We start from the raw sequence: 20,128 nt of genomic DNA on the forward strand, positions 1-20,128 counted from the left end.
ACTTGGACTTGGAAACAGGACTTTTACAGGTCTTTACAAAAATACCACTACAACCCTTTGATTGAAATATTTATTAAAGCTTATAAATCAGAACTTTCAAGAGAGGAATAATATCTAAATTATATAAATGTATTAACAATGTAGGCAGCCACTCTACTAATTACATTACAATAAATGGGAAGAAGAAGGTTTTTGTTTTGACGGATGAAGAGTGGTAAAGTATATGTACGTCTCATTGGAGAACCACAAAATCACAGTCTGGAGGGAATTCTGTGTCACATTTTTTACAACTCCATGTCAAAGTGCACATTATTCACAGGGTGATTGCAACTGTTGGAGAGACTGTGGCAGGAGACAAACCATTATCTGTCCTGTTGCTCAGAAATATCGGACTGAGATCAATAAAGCGCGTCAGAATGTTTATGGCGTCACCCTCTCATTCGAGTTCAGATGTACTTGGGCCTTAAAGGTCCCATAACATGCAAAATCGACTTTTCAGAGCTTTTAGCCTTCTTACATTGCTATTTGTGCTTCATATATGTACCCAGAGTGTTTTTTTGATTGATTCCCGCAGTTTTTAGCTATAGTACAGACTATAGTAGAAAAAGCTTCAGTTGTTTCATCTGGACTCAGTTAGAAAAAATAGACGTTTCGAATCTCATCCAAGAGTCATTGTCAATAAAAGAATTTAGATCGAGAACTCCGATATTAATACTGTTCTGTGGTAAGACCCGCCCATTGGGCGGAGCCTTCCTGAAGTTGAAAGAGTTGTTTGTTTCAACAGAAACTCCCCCCTTGTATCTACCGAGCCTATTCAGAATCTTAATGGGCTATTAGAATCCTCTTTGTCTTTGTGAGACCCTGGCTCAACCACCCTGAGTACCTGATTAGCATCTAAATGTCCTGGTCCTGGTCCTCTACCTTTCCAAGGGTTCAGTATTCCATTATAGATACCAGGAGGATTGAATCTTAGCCCTCCATTTCTGTTTAAAGAAGGTCTTTCTTTTTTAACAAAAATAGCTTCCTTGACTCCTCTTTCAAACCATCTTTTCTCCCTGCTTAAAACCTTCACCTCACCGTCTTCAAACGAGTGATTAGAGGCTTCAAGATGGAGATGCACGGCACTCTGAGGTCCTGAACTTGTATTTCTTCTGTGCTGATAGAGCCTCTTGTGTAGAGGCTGTTTCGTCTCACCTATGTACCGTTCTTTACAGCTTTCTTCACTGCATTGGATCGAATAAACTACATTGCTCTGTTTTTGAGTCGGCAACTTGTCCTTAGGGTGAACCAGTTTTTGTCTTAAAGTGTTTCCTGGTTTAAAATAAACAGGGACTTCGTGTTGTCTAAAAATTCTCTGCAGTTTCTCCGAGAGGCCAGACACATAAGGGATAGAAACACCCTTCCTTCTCTGTTCAGTTTCCCTTTTGTCCTGCTTCTTGGTTCTCTTCACTCTGTTGAGGGCCCAAGCGGGGTAACCACAGGCTGAGAGGGCATTTCGGACATGTTTTTCCTCTTTCTTCTTGCGCTCTGAGCTGGTGGGCACACCTTGAGCTCTGTGTTGTAAGGTTCTGATCACTCCCAGCTTGTGCTGTAGTGGGTGGTTGGAACCAAAGAGCAGATACTGGTCCGTGTGTGTAGGTTTCCTATATACTTCTATTTGGAGTTTCCCGTCCTCTCCTCTGATCGTGGAACAATCAAGAAAGGCCAAGCGATTCTCCTTAGCGTCTTCTCTTGTAAACCTGATATGTGGGTCCACAGCATTGATGTGATCAGAGAAGGTTTCCAGCTCTTGTTTCTTGATTGTTACAAACGTATCATCGACATAGCGAAGCCACAGTTTTGGGTCAATGCCTGAGAAGGAGGCCAGTGCCTTCTTCTCAAAGTGCTCCATGTACAGGTTGGCCACTATGGGAGAGACGGGCGAGCCCATGGCACAGCCATGAATCTGTCTGTAAAATTGTCCCTGGAATTGAAAGTAAGTGGTGTTCAGACAGATGTCCAACAGTTTGCATATGTGTTCAGGTGTCAGTTTGGTCCTTTCCTGTAGGGCGGTGTCTTCCTGCAGTCTGATCCTCACTGCTGCTACTGCATCAGAGGTCAGAGGTCAGAGGTCGGGATGCAGGTGAACAGGGACACGACATCATATGAAATCATGAGGTCATCTGGGTCCAGTTGGAGATGTTTCACTTTATCCACAAAGTTGTGCGTGTTTTCCACATGATGTTCCGAAAACACGCACAACTTTGTGGATATATATATATATATATATATATATATATATATATATATAGATATCTATAGATATCTATCCATCCATTTTCTACCGCTTGTACCCTTTCGGGGTCGCGGGTGACTGGAGCCTATCCCAGTGACTTCGGGCCTTAGGCGGGGTACACCCTGGACAGTGGCCAACTTGTCGCAGGGCCAACACAGAGACACAGACATTACAGACAGTTCACGCTCACATTCATTCACTAGGGCCAATTTAGAGTCACCAATTTTTACCTAACACATGCATGTCTTTGGACGGTGGGAGGAGCCGGAGAACCCGGAGAGAACCCACGGTAACACGGGGAGAACATGCAGACTCCACCCAGAGAGATCATGTGATGTTGGTCTGGTCCGGGAATCGAACCCACGATCTCCTTCTTGGGAGGCAAGAGCGCTAACCGCCTTTGCCACCGTGCACCCCATCTATATATATCTATATCTATATATAGATATAGATATATATAGATATATAAATAGATATAGATATATAGATATATCTGTTCTGCGCTCGCTGTAGAATTAACACCAGTTTTATTTAGTCTCAAAGTAGACTCTTTCTCACTCACTCGCGCGGAGCGGCGCACTGCGGAGCTAACAGCACACAGCTGTGGGGCTACGTCACGGGTGGGCGGGGCACACACGCTCTGAGACTACGTCACGGGTGGGCGGGGCACACACGCTCTGAGACTACGTCACGGGTTGGGCGGGGGAGCCAGATCGCTCTTCGCAAGGGTGGGGGCGAATATCAAACCAAGCATTTCCGGGTTGGTGAGGGGGTCCAAGGTCTGGGTGATATTTCTTAACTATTATGTTAAGGGTGATGCACAACCCTTATTAATATCAATTATACACTTAGGATGGACTACGAAACGTGAAAAAAAGCATGTTATGGCACCTTTAAAACTCCAACCATGGACACAATCATTGCTTAGCTTTGGAATATACCGGCACGGGACAAGGCCATCACAAATAAATGGATGACACAAACTGAGCCGACGATCAGGGACTGGACCGTTTATCATCGACATGCGGAAAATGGACAAATTTGACAGATTCTTGACTAAATGGGACTTTTATCATGGACTTGATGTGCCATAATTTGTTTTGTAATTTTCCTTTTTTAATGTGTTTGTCTTTTTCTGTTTCATGTGTTTTCTATTTTGTGTTTAAAGCGTTTAAAACAAAAAAGAGCAAATAGTTAACACACTCTTTGCGATGAAGGAGAATAATGATGCTCGGAAAACAAAGGAATACATTTCGAACACTTGAAAATCTTTCAAAGGAACTAAGTCTGGCTAAAAATTGTCTCCTGGTGCGGCTGACTCGGACCAACTTTCTAATGATTTCTGGCGTGTAGATTGTAATGAGAGGCTCATCATGTTCTGCAGGTGAGTGTAATTGACTGCAGGGCACGGGGGGGAAAGGGCAGCCCGGAGGTAAAGGTCACTCTGTCAGATAGATGACTGACAGCCCAGTCTTATTGATGAAATCATGTGAGTAATCCCTCTGAGGATCAGGAGCAAAGCAACAGTGACCTGCACCACTTAACACAACATCTGTTCAGATCTTCTAAAAATATGCATGAGTGACTTTTACTTGACTTTTGAAAATATTTATCTTTATTTAATTGGTTTGGACCTATTTAGATTTGCTTTCTATGCCCACATGATACAATAGTGGTCTCTAAGGTACAACCGGTCAACCGTTTACACCACTATCCTCAGGCCTATACCATAACAAAGTAAACAAAAGTGTTTATCAGAGCATGACAGCAGGAGTTAGATGAACTGTTAGGGGCCTGAACAATGATGCTACAATTCACATCTTACAATAGTTAATAGACCTAAACAACAGAAACTGTAAACAACTAGTTTACCTGTGAATTACCAGATCTCTGCCAGAGGAACTGAAGGAGCTAGCGAAACATCTTCACTCTTAAAACTGTCCCCACTTGACAGAATAAACAATTATTTTGCTATGGAACCTACTTGAACTACAGAGGGATTAAATTAACATATGATGGTATATTCAGGTACTAATAATGCAGAAATCTACCTGTCTCAGTTAGGAGTTTTACTGAATTATAAAAATGAATATCCACACCCAAATATAATCACAAATGGCTCCTTTGATACTTTTTATTTTGGTAGATTTACGTTTACTTGAGTTTTTTTACATAAGTAACAAAACAAAGTACCGTATTTTAAGAGTAGAGTATAAGTCGCACTTTCGGGGGAAATTTAATTGATAAAATCCAAGACCAAGAACAGACATTTCCTCTTGAAAAACAATTTAAAAATATAGCCGCAAGCGGCAATGATCGGCCCTCGCCACGCCGCAAGAGGAGGGGGCGCTAACGCGCCCCAATTGTCCTTTTATTACATCTACTGCTGAATCTGTGACGCTGTCACATCTTCTCCCCTTTGTTTTACCATCAAAAAGCAATTTTATTTTGAATTCTTGGCAAAATGTGCGGCTTTGCCACACAGACACCGTGACTCTTAGAATAAAAATGTGGATAACTTTTGATGGTCCACCCCTGAAGATGAGTCTCACCAAATTTCAGGTTAATATGTCTAACGCCCTAAGAGGAGTTTGTGAAAGTCTAAAGTGTAAACATGTTCTGGCGATTTCCCCATTGGAATAACATGGAAGGTTTCGGTCATCGTTACGGCAACGCCATAACAATTATGACATGAGTCTCATTGACTTTTTTGTTGGGGATGCCAAAATTGAGTTGTGTGTCAAATTTCATATAATTTCGCAAAACTAAATATTTAACCTCAATATAAAATCTGTAGGGGGCGCTGTGGCTCCAAATTAATTTATTTCACTTCAAGTAGGTTTAGGGCAAAGAGTTTAACAACTGATTCTAATTTGACGCAATTCGGACTTTATCTGCGCAAACGGCAGAAATGTTAAATTTGGGAGATTTCTGAAATTCTTGCTCCAGTTTGCGGCTTCGCCGCTCAGAGACCGTGACAGGGTCAATGTAATTTGGATAACTTTTGATGTCCCACTCCTCAGTAGCATTTTCACCAAATTTCAGCTTTTTAGGGCCAACGCCCTGGGAGGAGTTCGTAAAAGTACGACGTTTGGAAAAACTCCGAAGTCATGTTTAGCCATTTTTGAAGCAATATGGCCGACATTTGGTTGGGCGGACGGCGTTGCCGTAATAATATTTTTTACTTCTCTTGTCACCATCTACCTCTGCGCCAAATTTCATGATTCTACGATCCGATTTTTTTGGGGTCATTTCCCATCTCTCAATGCATTTCTGGTACATTTGGGGGCGCTGACGCGCCAATTTTTTTTTATTTTAGAAAAGGGAAATAGCCAGAATGTAGAGAGGCACGATTTTTAGAGGTGTGCAAATTTTTGTGACTTTTCGTCAATGTTCACTGGGTGAAAAATAGGGGGGTTGGTCCCGAGAAGAAAGAAAGAAGAAAGAATATTAAAGCCGCAAGCGGCATCCAACGGCCCTCGCGGGCCGCCGGCCTTCCGACTCTGCGCTTTCGACTTGATAAAGATGGCGCCCTTATTGTGTGTTGAATTCAAAAAGAACTTGACAGACGGCGACATATTTGACATGGCCAATCCAGTGCAAATGAACACAAGTGTCAGTCGAATTTGCTGCGCCGCCGCACAGAGACCGTAGCACTTAGAATATAAATATGGATAACTTTTGATTCCCCGCTTGTGTAGATGATATTTCCCAAAGTAAAGCTTGATCGAGCTATTGCCCACGGAGGAGTTTGTTAAAGTGTGAAGCGTAAATGTGAACATTTCAAAGATTTGGCGTTTCCACATTTGTGACAGTATATTTGCAGCTCCACGGCACAGAGACCGTAGCACTTAAAATCAAAATATTGATAACTTTTGATGCCCCATTTGTGTAGATGATTTCCCCAAATATGAGCTTGATCGGGCAATCGGCCTAGGAGGAGTTGGTGAAAGTGTGAAGCGTGAAAATGTGGTCATTTTAGAGATTTCGCTGTTTTCCCATTTCTGACATATATTTGCGGGTCCGCCACACAGAGACCGTAGCACTTAGAATCAAAATATGGATACCTTTTGATGGCCCGCTTGTGTAGATGATTTTCCCCAAATATGAGCTTGATCGGACAATCGCCCTAGGAGGAGTTTGTTAAAGTGTGAAGTGTAAAAATGTGGTGATTTGAGCGATTCTACGATTTTCCCATAAGGATAACATGGGATGTTTCTGTCAACGCTACGGTTACGCCGTACAAAATATTACTTTGGCTCTCATACTTTTATGATCAGGATGGCAAATTAGAATTTAGTGCAAAATGTCATGTCATTTGGAAAAACTCTATTGTTTATAGGCCACTCTGAAGGCCAAATAGTCAGAATTCTGGGAAACGTTTGCGGCTCCGTCGCACAGAGACCGTAAAAGTTATCCTTAAAATTTGGATAACTTTAGATGCACCACTTGTCTAGAGGACGTACACCGATTTTGAGGTCGGTGGGCAAAACGCACTAGGAGGAGTTCGTTGAAGTGTAAAACATAAAAATGTGGTAATTTGAGAGATTTTGCGGTTTTCCCATAGGGATAACATGGGAGGTTTCTGTCATCGCTACGACTACGCCGTAAAAATTTAGGCATTTTTGTGATTGGCTTTTGTGATCGGGACGGCAAAATAGAATTTTGGGTAAAGTTTAGACAATTTTGGTAAAACTAATTTTTGACCTTCAATGTTAATTTAAAGGTCACTCTGTAGGGGGCGCTATCGCGGCCATTTCAATTTTGTCAGCCTAAACTGGTCCAAACTAGAAAGTTTAACAACTGATTCAAATTTGGTCCTAATTGGACTGGTTTTGATCAAATGGGAGCAATTTTTAGATCTGCAATATTCCAAAATAAGTTGTCCAACTTTGCGGCTGCGGCGCACACAGACCGTTAAAGGTATCTCAAAAAATTGAATAACTTTAGATGCCCCACTTGTCCAGAGGACGTACGCCGATTTTGAAGTTGGTGGGCAAAACGCCCTAGGAGGAGTTCGTCAAAGTTTGACGTGAACAAAAGGACTAACACAGCGTATTTTCATTTTCAAAGGAAGATGGCGGCCATAGGGTAAGTCTGGGGGTGTGGCCACAATGATTTTTTTTGTTCGTCCTCACGAGAGGAATGCGTGTCCCGAATTTCGTAGCTTTACGCCAAAGTTGACCTCGGGGCGTCTCCCATAGGCGCAATGTATTTTGACTTTTGTCGGTGGCGCTGTCGCGCCATTTTTTAACGAAAAAAAAAATGGCCCAGAAAAAACAAAATTTTTCGCCGATTCTGAATTTTGGGCAAAGTTTGGGGAGTTTTTGAGCATGTTCAGGGGGTCAAATTAGAGCTCAAAGCGCTGAAGAAGAACAAGAAAAATAATAATAATTAAAGCCGCAAGCGGCATCCAACGGCCCTCGCGGGCCGCCGGCCTTCCGACTCTGCGCTTTTGACTTGATAAAGATGGCGCCCTTATTGTGTGTTGAATAAAAAAAGAACTTGACAGACGGCGACACATTGGACATGGCCAATCCAGTGCAAATGAACACAAGTGTCAGTCAAATTTGCTGCGCCGCCGCACAGAGACCGTAGCACTTGGAATAAAAATATGGATAGCTTTTGATGCCCCGTTTGTGTAGATGATTTTCCCCAAATATGAGCTTGATCGGGCAATCGGCCTAGGAGGAGTTCGTTAAAGTGTGAAGCGTAAAAATGTGGTGATTTTAGAGATTTCGCTGTTTTCCCATTTCTGACATTTATTTGCGGGTCCGCCACACAGAGACCGTAGCACTTAGAATCAAAATATGGGTAAGTTTTGATGCCCCGCTTGTGTAGATGATATTCTCCAAATATGAACTTGATCGGACAATCGCCCTAGGAGGAGTTTGTTAAAGTGTGAAGCGTAAAAATATGGTGATTTGAGCGATTCTACGATTTTCCCATAAGGATAACATGGGATGTTTCTGTCAACGCTACGGTTACGCCGTACAAAATATGACTTTGGCTCTCATACTTTTATGATCAGGATGGCAAATTAGAATTTTGTTCAAAATATCATGTCATTTGGAAAAACTCTATTGTTTATAGGCCACTCTGAAGGCCAAATAGTCAGAATTCTGGGAAACGTTTGCGGCTCCGTCGCACAAAGACCGTAAAAGTTATCCTTAAAATTTGGATAACTTTAGATACACCACTTGTCTAGAGGACGTACACCGATTTTGAGGTTGGTGGGCAAAACGCACTAGGAGGACTTCGTTAAAGTGTAAAACATAAAAATGTGGTAATTTGAGAGATTTTGTGGTTTTCCCATAGGGATAACATGGGAGGTTTCTGTCATCGCTACGACTACGGCGTAAAAATTTAGGCATTTTTGTGATTGGCTTTTGTGATCGGGACGGCAAAATAGAATTTTGGGTAAAGTTTAGACAATTTTGGTAAAACTAATTTTTGACCTTCAATGTTAATTTAAAGGTCACTCTGTAGGGGGCGCTATCACTGCCATTTCAATTTTGTCAGCCTAAACTGGTCCAAACTAGAAAGTTTAACAACTGATTCAAATTTGGTCCTAATCGGACTGGTTTTGATCAAATGGGAGCAATTTTTAGACCTGCAATATTCCAAAATAAGTTGTCCAACTTTGCGGCTGCGCCGCACACAGACCGTAAAAGGTATCTCAAAAAATTGAATAACTTTAGATGCCCCACTTGTCCAGAGGACGTACGCCGATTTTGAAGTCGGTGGGCAAAACGCCCTAGGAGGAGTTCGTCAAAGTTTGACGTAAACAAAATGGCTAACTCAGCTTGTTTTCATTTTCAAAGGAAGATGGCGGCCATAGGGTAAGTTTGGGGGCGTGGCCACAATGATTTTTTTTGTTTATCCTCACGAGAGGAATGCGTGTCCCGAATTTCGTAGCTTTACGCCAAAGTTGACCTCGGGGCGTCTCCCATAGGCGCAATGTATTTTGACTTTTGTCGGTGGCGCTGTCGCGCCATTTTTTAACGAAAAAAAAAATGGCCCAGAAAAAATAAAATTTTTCGCCGATTCTGAATTTTGGGCAAAGTTTGGTGAGTTTTTGAGCATGTTCAGGGGGTCAAATTAGAGATCAAAGCGCTGAAGAAGAACAAGAAAAATAATAATTAAAGCCGCAAGCGGCATCCAACGGCCCTCGCGGGCCGCCGGCCTTCCGACTCTGCGCTTTTGACTTGATAAAGATGGCGCCCTTATTGTGTGTTGAATAAAAAAAGAACTTGACAGACGGCGACACATTGGACATGGCCAATCCAGTGCAAATGAACACAAGTGTCAGTCAAATTTGCTGCGCCGCCGCACAGAGACCGTAGCACTTGGAATAAAAATATGGATAACTTTTGATTCCGCGCTTGTGTAGATGATTTTTCCCAAAGTAAAGCTTGATCGAGCTATTGCCCACGGAGGAGTTTGTTAAAGTGTGAAGCGTAAATGTGAACATTTCAAGGATTTGGCGTTTTTCCCATTTGTGACAGTATATTTGCAGCTCCACGGCACAGAGACCGTACCACTTAAAATCAAAATATGGATAACTTTTGATGCCCCGTTTCTGTAGATGATTTTCCCCAAATATGAGCTTGATCGGGCAATCGGCCTAGGAGGAGTTCGTTAAAGTGTGAAGCGTAAAAATGTGGTGATTTTAGAGATTTCGCTGTTTTCCCATTTCTGACATATATTTGCGGGTCCGCCACACAGAGACCGTAGCACTTAAAATCAAAATATGGGTAAGTTTTGATGCCCCGCTTGTGTAGATGATATTCTCCAAATATGAACTTGATCGGACAATCGCCCTAGGAGGAGTTTGTTAAAGTGTGAAGCGTAAAAATGTGGTGATTTGAGCGATTCTACGATTTTCCCATAAGGATAACATGGGATGTTTCTGTCAACGCTACGGTTACGCCGTACAAAATATGACTTTGGCTCTCATACTTTTATGATCAGGATGGCAAATTAGAATTTTGTTCAAAATATCATGTCATTTGGAAAAACTCTATTGTTTATAGGCCACTCTGAAGGCCAAATAGTCAGAATTCTGGGAAACGTTTGCGGCTCCGTCGCACAAAGACCGTAAAAGTTATCCTTAAAATTTGGATAACTTTAGATACACCACTTGTCTAGAGGACGTACACCGATTTTGAGGTTGGTGGGCAAAACGCACTAGGAGGACTTCGTTAAAGTGTAAAACATAAAAATGTGGTAATTTGAGAGATTTTGTGGTTTTCCCATAGGGATAACATGGGAGGTTTCTGTCATCGCTACGACTACGGCGTAAAAATTTAGGCATTTTTGTGATTGGCTTTTGTGATCGGGACGGCAAAATAGAATTTTGGGTAAAGTTTAGACAATTTTGGTAAAACTAATTTTTGACCTTCAATGTTAATTTAAAGGTCACTCTGTAGGGGGCGCTATCACTGCCATTTCAATTTTGTCAGCCTAAACTGGTCCAAACTAGAAAGTTTAACAACTGATTCAAATTTGGTCCTAATCGGACTGGTTTTGATCAAATGGGAGCAATTTTTAGACCTGCAATATTCCAAAATAAGTTGTCCAACTTTGCGGCTGCGCCGCACACAGACCGTAAAAGGTATCTCAAAAAATTGAATAACTTTAGATGCCCCACTTGTCCAGAGGACGTACGCCGATTTTGAAGTCGGTGGGCAAAACGCCCTAGGAGGAGTTCGTCAAAGTTTGACGTAAACAAAATGGCTAACTCAGCTTGTTTTCATTTTCAAAGGAAGATGGCGGCCATAGGGTAAGTTTGGGGGCGTGGCCACAATGATTTTTTTTGTTTATCCTCACGAGAGGAATGCGTGTCCCGAATTTCGTAGCTTTACGCCAAAGTTGACCTCGGGGCGTCTCCCATAGGCGCAATGTATTTTGACTTTTGTCGGTGGCGCTGTCGCGCCATTTTTTAACGGAAAAAAAATGGCCCAGAAAAAATAAAATTTTTCGCCGATTCTGAATTTTGGGCAAAGTTTGGTGAGTTTTTGAGCATGTTCAGGGGGTCAAATTAGAGATCAAAGCGCTGAAGAAGAACAAGAAAAATAATAATAATAATAATAATAATAATATTTTTAGCAAAAACAATATAGCCGTTTTTACTATAACAACAAATGATACATCGTTTGAAAGCTCTAAGCCTTCCCGATGCCGCCATGGGGTGGAATCATCATTACGAGCGCTTACGCGCTCGTCACTCCCTATTCCGTCGGGATGCCCCGCCCACTCCCCATAGACTTCCATTGATTTGAGCAGATACAAGCATGGCCCATGCCTGCGGCATGGACTCTCGCGTACGGGACGATGCCAGGAGGGTTTTTGGAGGAATGCAGCGCTTCGCGCTGCTGTTGTCAACATATAGTGAATGGGCTACGCCCATTCACTAATTGTTGACTATTTCTGTCATAGCAGGAGTAAGTATGCATGATCCATGCCTTCGGCATGGGCTAGTTCACTGTACTTGCCAGGGGCGACGGGGTACCAAACATGCGGGCTGCGCCCGCATGTTTGGTCAGGCAGTTGCAACGCTGCCTTCGGCAGCGTTGCGGGAGCAATAGGCCCTCCCCCTGCTGGGGCTCGGGCCTAATAATAATAATAATATTTTTAGCAAAAACAATATAGCCGTTTTTACTATAACAACAAATGATACATCGTTTGAAAGCTCTAAGCCTTCCCGATGCCGCCATGGGGTGGAATCATCATTACGAGCGCTTACGCGCTCGTCACTCCCTATTCCGTCGGGATGCCCCGCCCACTCCCCATAGACTTCCATTGATTTGAGCAGATACAAGCATGGCCCATGCCTGCGGCATGGATTCTCGCATATGGGACGATGCCAGGAGGGTTTTTGGAGGAATGCAGCGCTTCGCGCTGCTGTTGTCAACAATTAGTGAATGGGCTACGCCCATTCACTAATTGTTGACTATTTCTGTCATAGCAGGAGTAAGTATGCATGATCCATGCCTTCGGCATGGGCTAGTTCACTGTACTTGCCAGGGGCGACGGGGTACCAAACATGCGGGCTGCGCCCGCATGTTTGGTCAGACAGTTGCAACGCTGCCTTCGGCAGCGTTGCGGGAGCAATAGGCCCTCCCCCTGCTGGGGCTCGGGCCTAATAATAATATTTTTAGCAAAAACAATATAGCCGTTTTTACTATAACAACAAATGATACATCGTTTGAACGCTCTAAGCCTTCCCGATGCCGCCATGGGGTGGAATCATCATTACGAGCGCTTACGCGCTCGTCACTCCCTATTCCGTCGGGATGCCCCGCCCACTCCCCATAGACTTCCATTGATTTGAGCAGATACAAGCATGGCCCATGCCTGCGGCATGGATTCTCGCGTACGGGACGATGCCAGGAGGGTTTTTGGAGGAATGCAGCGCTTCGCGCTGCTGTTGTCAACAATTAGTGAATGGGCTACGCCCATTCACTAATTGTTGACTATTTCTGTCATAGCAGGAGTAAGTATGCATGATCCATGCCTTCGGCATGGGCTAGTTCACTGTACTTGCCAGGGGCGACGGGGTACCAAACATGCGGGCTGCGCCCGCATGTTTGGTCAGACAGTTGCAACGCTGCCTTCGGCAGCGTTGCGGGAGCAATAGGCCCTCCCCCTGCTGGGGCTCGGGCCTAATAATAATATTTTTAGCAAAAACAATATAGCCGTTTTTACTATAACAACAAATGATACATCGTTTGAACGCTCTAAGCCTTCCCGATGCCGCCATGGGGTGGAATCATCATTACGAGCGCTTACGCGCTCGTCACTCCCTATTCCGTCGGGATGCCCCGCCCACTCCCCATAGACTTCCATTGATTTGAGCAGATACAAGCATGGCCCATGCCTGCGGCATGGATTCTCGCATACGGGACGATGCCAGGAGGGTTTTTGGAGGAATGCAGCGCTTCGCGCTGCTGTTGTCAACAATTAGTGAATGGGCTACGCCCATTCACTAATTGTTGACTATTTCTGTCATAGCAGGAGTAAGTATGCATGATCCATGCCTTCGGCATGGGCTAGTTCACTGTACTTGCCAGGGGCGACGGGGCACCAAACATGCGGGCTGCGCCCGCATGTTTGGTCAGACAGTTGCAACGCTGCCTTCGGCAGCGTTGCGGGAGCAATAGGCCCTCCGCCCTGCTGGGGCTCGGGCCTAATAATAAAAATAATAATAATATTTTTAGCAAAAACAATATAGCCGTTTTTTCTATAACAACAAATTATACATCGTTTGAAAGCTCTAAGCCTTCCCCATGGCGCCATGGGGTGGAATCACCATTACGAGCGCTTATGCGCTCGTCACTCCCTATTTCGTCGGGATGCCCCGCCCACTCCCCATAGACTTCCATTGATTTGAGCAGAAACAAGCATGGCCCATGCCTGCGGCATGGATTCTCGCGTACGGGACGATGCCAGGAGGGTTTTTGGAGCAATGCAGCGCTTCGCGCTGCTGTTGTCAACAATTTGTGAATGGGCTACGCCCATTCACAAATTGTTGACTATTTCTGTCATAGCAGGAGTAAGTATGCATGATCCATGCCTTCGGCATGGGCTAGTTCACTGTACTTGCCAGGGGCGACGGGGCACCAAACATGCCTTCGGCAGCGTTGCGGGAGCAATAGGCCCTCCGCCCTGCTGGGGCTCGGGCCTAATAATAATAATATTTTTAGCAAAAACAATATAGCCGTTTCCACTATAACAACAAATTATACATCGTTTGAAAGCTCTAAGCCTTCCCGATGCCGCCATGGGGTGGAATCATCATTACGAGCGCTTACGCGCTCGTCACTCCCTATTCCGTCGGGATGCCCCGCCCACTCCCCATAGACTTCCATTGATTTGAGCAGATACAAGCATGGCCCATGCCTTCGGCATGGATTCTCGCATACGGGACGATGCCAGGAGGGTTTTTGAAGGAATGCAGCGCTTCGCGCTGCTGTTGTCAACAATTAGTGAATGGGCTACGCCCATTCACTCATTGTTTACTATTTCTGTCATAGCAGGAGTAAGTATGCATGATCCATGCCTTCGGCATGGGCTAGTTCACTGTACTTGCCAGGGGCGACGGGGCACCAAACATGCGGGCGCAGCCCGCATGTTTGGTCAGACAGTTGCAACGCTGCCTTCGGCAGCATTGCAGGAGCAATAGGCCCTCCGCCCTGCTGGGGCTCGGGCCTAAATATTCCGATGCGAAAACAATGTTTCCCATTTTTCAAATATCATAAACTATACATTTTCGGAAAGCGCTCGCGCTTTCCCACCTCATGGTGTGGGTCCCTGGTCACTGACGGGTACTTTCGTTAATTTTGAGTGGGCTCCGCCCACTTTGTGTTTTTGGCCCTCTATACAGTAATAATGTTCAATTTTTGCATTACATGCTTATATGCACGGAACATGCAAGAGATGGGGAACGTATTCGTGAGGTACTTAGCGCAAATGAGTGCTTTATATGGGGATGACGACCGCTTCACGGTCGTCATCTCAATGTAAAGTGCTCGTTTAGTGCGCACTTTTGCACGGGCTTCGCCCGTTTACAACGGTAATGTTCCATTTTCCTACTACTAATTAGTATGCACGGGGCGTGCATGAGTGAAGGAGTGCGTTAGTGAGTGTTTGGAAGTGGGCGAGCGCTTCGCGCTCGATTTCGTGCGCACTACGTGCGCACTTTCGCAGCCGTGCTTTGCACGGCCTTACGAGATTAATAGGCCTCTCGCCAGCTTGTGGCGCTCGGGCCTAATAATAACAGATGAGAGAACATGATGAATAGGTGTACGTATGCCAACGCTAACACCTTCAGCTACATGACGTATGCTAACGCTAACACCTTCAGCTACATGACGTATGCTAACGCTAACACCTTCAGCTACATGAAGCACAGACAGAACTGTGGTAAGTGTCTGGTATCTTAACGTAACATATGAACAGTTATTCAGAGAACTATAGCATAAAGAACATGCTAACAAGTTTATCAAAGCATCAGTTTTATCCCAAATCACTAAATCCATTGAATTCTTCTTCCTCTGTGTCACTTCTAAACAACTCCACACACTCCAGAGGAAGAGGAAGTGCAGATTCGTCTTCGCTTAGAAACAAGAGCGCCCTCTTGTGGTTGTCAGTGTGAAATTTGTGAAAATAATGAACAAAATGATATAATTATGTGTTAATAATATGACATATAAGTCTCTCCGGAATATAAGTCACACTCCAGTCAAACTATGAAAAAAGGTGCGATTTTTAGTCTGGAAAATATGCAACTTCTTCACTACCTCTTATAATCTGCCTCATTATAGACAATTCCCTGGGACATTTTCATTTGTGAAGACCAAAAATCAGGTCCTCATCAGGTGAATCCTTAAAGTTTATGTTGGAGTAGTAACTGTGAAAAGTTGTGAAATCGGATGCATTTTATCGCCCCCCGATGGATGTCTATAAACACTGATACCTGCATCAGATACCCACAGGTCAGTCTGTTTGTTCTATCTGCCCCTATCAAATAAACACCAAATCACTTCTTGCTAAGGTAAATCAGTCTGCAGGAAATGAATGTAAGTGAGTGTAATGAAACGTGTGTGTGCCCGCTGCAGTTCAACATCGACAAAGAGGCCGGGGATCGGCAGATCTACCACCGCTACTGTCTGGAGAGAGCTGCTGTCCACTGTGCACATGTCTTCACCACTGTGTCCCAGATCACTGCTGTGGAGGCCAGCCACATGCTGCACCGCACCGCAGGTACAGGGGGCGCTCTCAGTGACCCAGTGACCGGGAGTTTCCGAGGGATTAAAAGGAGGCCTATTATGAAAAAAATCCCTAATAGGAGCGTTTAACCATATTATAATTGTTTTCCCTTTTCATTACCATAAAAGTTGTCTTCAGAGGGATTCATGTATATCAGAGTACTCGTTATTCAGAGGTGGTAGTATTTAGTTACATTTACTCGAGTAACTTTTTCAAGAAGTTTTATATCTTGGAGTAACTTTCTGACACTACACTTTTACTCTTGAGTAACATTTTGTTTGAAGTAACAATACTCTTACCTTATGACTGATAAATGATTTGAACATTGGTGTTCAGGTGAGTGTAACAGTAGATTTAGCGTGTTTTGCATTGGTGTGCACCCTTAGTAACGGCAAAACATGCTGGAGAGAATGTGGTAACGGGTTTAAAATGTATATTTGCGATACAAGGGATTTGGCGCTGCGAGCAAAAGACAGGGAAACGGGCGCGCGCGCTCTCGCTGGGACCGCGCACAGGGGCGGAGCCGCTCCGTCTCTCACTCCAGCAGGATTTTGACGAAAAATTGATTCTTATCGCGCTCTTATCTTTTGATTTAATACCGCTATTTATATTTCATTTAAAGCTATTTTGCGTTGACGGCGTTTTTTATTAAAAAAAAGTTATAATAATTTATTTTATTTATATTGTAGAAATCAATAATCTAAGTGCGGCGGATCCGTAAACCAAGTCATAAAATAACTGTGGCCTAACCTTCACTTAAAACTTCACTCACAGAAAACATGAGTAACATGAGTTTTACCTTTGGCCGTGGCTGCAGAGCCGCGACGCGGTCAAATGGCCCAGCAGTTACAGGAACCGCGGCACTGCCATATAGCCTCATGGCTAACCCTAACCCTAACCCTAACCCTGACCCTAACCTTAATCCCAACCCTAACCTTAATCCTAACCCTAACCCGAACCTTAACCTTAACCTTAACCTTAACCCTAACCCTAACCCTAACCCTGACCCTGACCCTGACCCTAACCTTAACCTAAAACGGCGGGGTCAAATAGCGCAGCAGTTTCAGGAGCCGCGGCTCTGTGGACACTCCCTTTACCTTTAGCAGACACTTGCCTCAATGAGCTCCTGTTTGTCCTGTAGTTGCTCTGCTTTAGCTTTGTAGATGAATTAAACACTAACAACCACAGTAAATTCATCGTTAAATCGACCATGCGCTGTTGTTTACATGTCATTGTCTATTCTATTCTATTCTTCTTTCAGAGAAACTTTACTTACTTTGTTTTTCAGCAAATGTTCTAAATGCCTCTTTTTGCCCTTTATTTATGCAGTTTAGTTTTTTTGCAAAACCTGGTTAAATAAAGAAGAAAAGATAAGATGAGATAAGATAATCCTTTAATGCCCACACATGGGGAAATTTCGTTGTTCCACTGCAGTAGAAACAGGAGGAAAGGACAGATTATAGGAAGTTTCAAAAAAACGTTCTAAACTTCCAAAGAGGCTGTGGATCCAGGGTCAGATCTCATGACGTGCTCTTCTTTGTGCTCCGTCTGCTGTTTATATTGCACACTTTCTACATGCAGCCAATCATACGCCAGTTCAACAAAAATAATGAATGAGACAGCAGGTAAAGAAAGCCAGCATCCAATCAGGGATAGAGAAGAAGAGCAGCCAATCACAGCGCAGGCCAGGGAAAGGCAGAGGTGCAGGAGGAGAGGGTCAGCTCTGAGGCCTTAGCTCTGCACAAACAACATTCACATGAAAAGCTCTGGAATAAACGCCACAGACTCTTAAAAGTTTAGACGTGAAAATATGAAGAGAACACAATTGGAAGTCGGTCTGGGTCTCAATCCACACATCGCCCCCCCCCCAGCACATTACCTGATGAGCTAAACTCACCAGTAGACTTCAAGCACACTTAGAATCTGCTCATTTCTGGAGTGAAATAATTAGTTAATATGGTAATTTTGGTATGTGCTGCAAATGACCAAATTGGCCTTTTAAGACGTAAAAAGATCCGAGGCTTTTGGGAAAAAAACATCTGAGGCTTGAGCCCCTAAGCCCCCTCCCCGCTTTGCAGATGCTCCAAGATTCCCCACCAACACCCACTGCTCTGGACACGCATAGCCATGCAGGCCATCCACGGCTCGCTGTGTCGAACTACAGCTCTGCAGTGAGCGACATAATGTAAAGAGGCCGGAGCAATCAGTGCGCCAGATCTTTTTTTATGAAGTCGTTTTGGACCAACGTTAAAATTTAAAATGTCTACAATATAACATGATGATCTACAGGTGTAAGTTACAACTTCATAGCAGGCACAGTATGTCTTCTTTAACCTTTTGATGCTACCTCAGCTCCTGGGTAGCTCACAGAGACCTCTAGTATTCTTTTGGGAGCTCTTCTTATGTACAGTATGTGCTGCTCAAATAATATGTGTCTGTGACAGACGTGGTGACGCCAAACGGACTCAACGTCAAGAAGTTCTCAGCCATCCATGAGTTCCAGAACCTGCACGCCACCAGCAAGAGCCGCATCCAAGAGTTTATCCGTGGTCACTTCTACGGGTGCTTCCTCTGTGACACATGCACACACACAATCCACACGCACAACTTCATAAAGCAGATAACCCTGGCAGGTTAGCAGAGATTACAGAAGTTAAGGGGCCTTCATCACATGACCAGCCTGACCTCAGGTCCTCATACTGCACGCGGTGGAACTGTGGTGCTGTGTCGCAGGAATTCCAAAGCATTCAAAGTAATGAGCTTAGCTCAGACGGCCCTCAGAGCACAGATTCTTTCTGTTAGACGCATGGCTCATACTGCTGCCTGCTCAGCTACAGCTGCTGTGTTGAGCAGTGTGTTTGTGGAGGCCGGCGCTCTAGTGGTCTCATGCTTTAAAAGCTGTACTCACAAGGCCACATGCTCACAAGGTCATAAACCTTTTATTAAGGAAAAAAACTGGAACGCCATGGCACCTCTGCCAACACGGCCTGCGTGACTCTCAGTACTGTAAATAATGTGGAATGATTGTGGCCCCCACGTTGCAGTGCAGCCCACTGCAGCCCACTGCAGCCCACTGCTGCCCACTGCTTCCCACTTTAGCCCACTGCAGCCCACTGCAGCCCACTGCTGCCCACTGCAGCCCACTGCTGCCCACTGCTGCCCACTGCTGCCCACTGCAGCCCACTGCTGCCCACTGCTTCCCACTTTAGCCCACTGCAGCCCACTGCAGCCCACTGCTGCCCACTGCAGCCCACTGCTGCCCACTGCTGCCCCACTGCTGCCCACTGCAGCCCACTGCTGCCCACTGCTTCCCACTTTAGCCCACTGCAGCCCACTGCAGCCCACTGCTGCCCACTGCAGCCCACTGCTGCCCACTGCAGCCCACTGCTGCCCACTTTAGCCCACTTTAGCCCACTGCAGCCCACTGCTGCCCACTTTAGCCCACTGCAGCCTCACTGCTGCCAGCTGCAGCCCCCCACAGTAGAGCGCACCACAGTAGAGTCCAGTCAAGTGTCCCCATAGTCTAAGAATAAAAGCATAATGACCACATGTATAAAAACTAGTGTGTGATGTAATATTGTTGTTTGTGCTCAGTCATTTAAACTTCAACCTGGACAAAACACTGTTCTTCTTCATCGCCGGACGCTACGAGTTCACTAACAAAGGAGCCGATATTTTTCTGGAGTCGCTGTCCCGTCTTGAACTACCTGCTGCGGGTAATCTCTCTCACCGACAAACACAGACTCACACAGAGGCATTGATGCACTGGCTCTCTCTCTCTCGCTCTCGCTCTCTTCTCGTCTCTCCTCTCTCTGCTCTCTCTCTCTCTCTCTCTCTCTCTCTCTCTCTCGCTCTCTCTCGCTCTCTCTTGCTCTCTCTCTCTCTCTCTCTCTCTCGTCTCTTCGCTCTCTCTCTCTCTCTCTCTCTCTCTCTCTCTCGCTCTCTTCTCCGCTCTCTCTTGCTCTCTCTCTCTCTCTCTCTCTCTCTCTCTCTCTCTCTCGCTCTCTCTCTCGCTCTCGCTCTCTCTCTCTCTCTCTCTCTCTCATCTCTCTCTCGCTCTCTCTTGCTCTCTCTCTCTCT

General features: G+C 44.8%; 1 protein-coding gene across 1 annotated transcript in view; it reads left to right on the forward strand.

Annotated features, from left to right (window-relative positions):
* gys2 (glycogen synthase 2) overlaps positions 1-20,128 on the forward strand; it is a 43,417-nt gene that overhangs the window by 7,095 nt on the left and 16,194 nt on the right. The window contains 4 exon segments of the mRNA XM_072453704.1: positions 15,898-16,042; positions 18,493-18,610; positions 19,643-19,745; positions 19,747-19,764. Coding sequence (XP_072309805.1) covers positions 15,898-16,042; positions 18,493-18,610; positions 19,643-19,745; positions 19,747-19,764 — 384 coding nt within the window.

The sequence above is a fragment of the Eucyclogobius newberryi genome, unplaced genomic scaffold (assembly GCF_026437365.1).
Source record: "Eucyclogobius newberryi isolate DKJ021-1_F unplaced genomic scaffold, fEucNew1.0.hap1 SCAF_2, whole genome shotgun sequence".
Classification (NCBI taxonomy): Eukaryota; Metazoa; Chordata; class Actinopteri; order Gobiiformes; family Gobiidae; genus Eucyclogobius; species Eucyclogobius newberryi.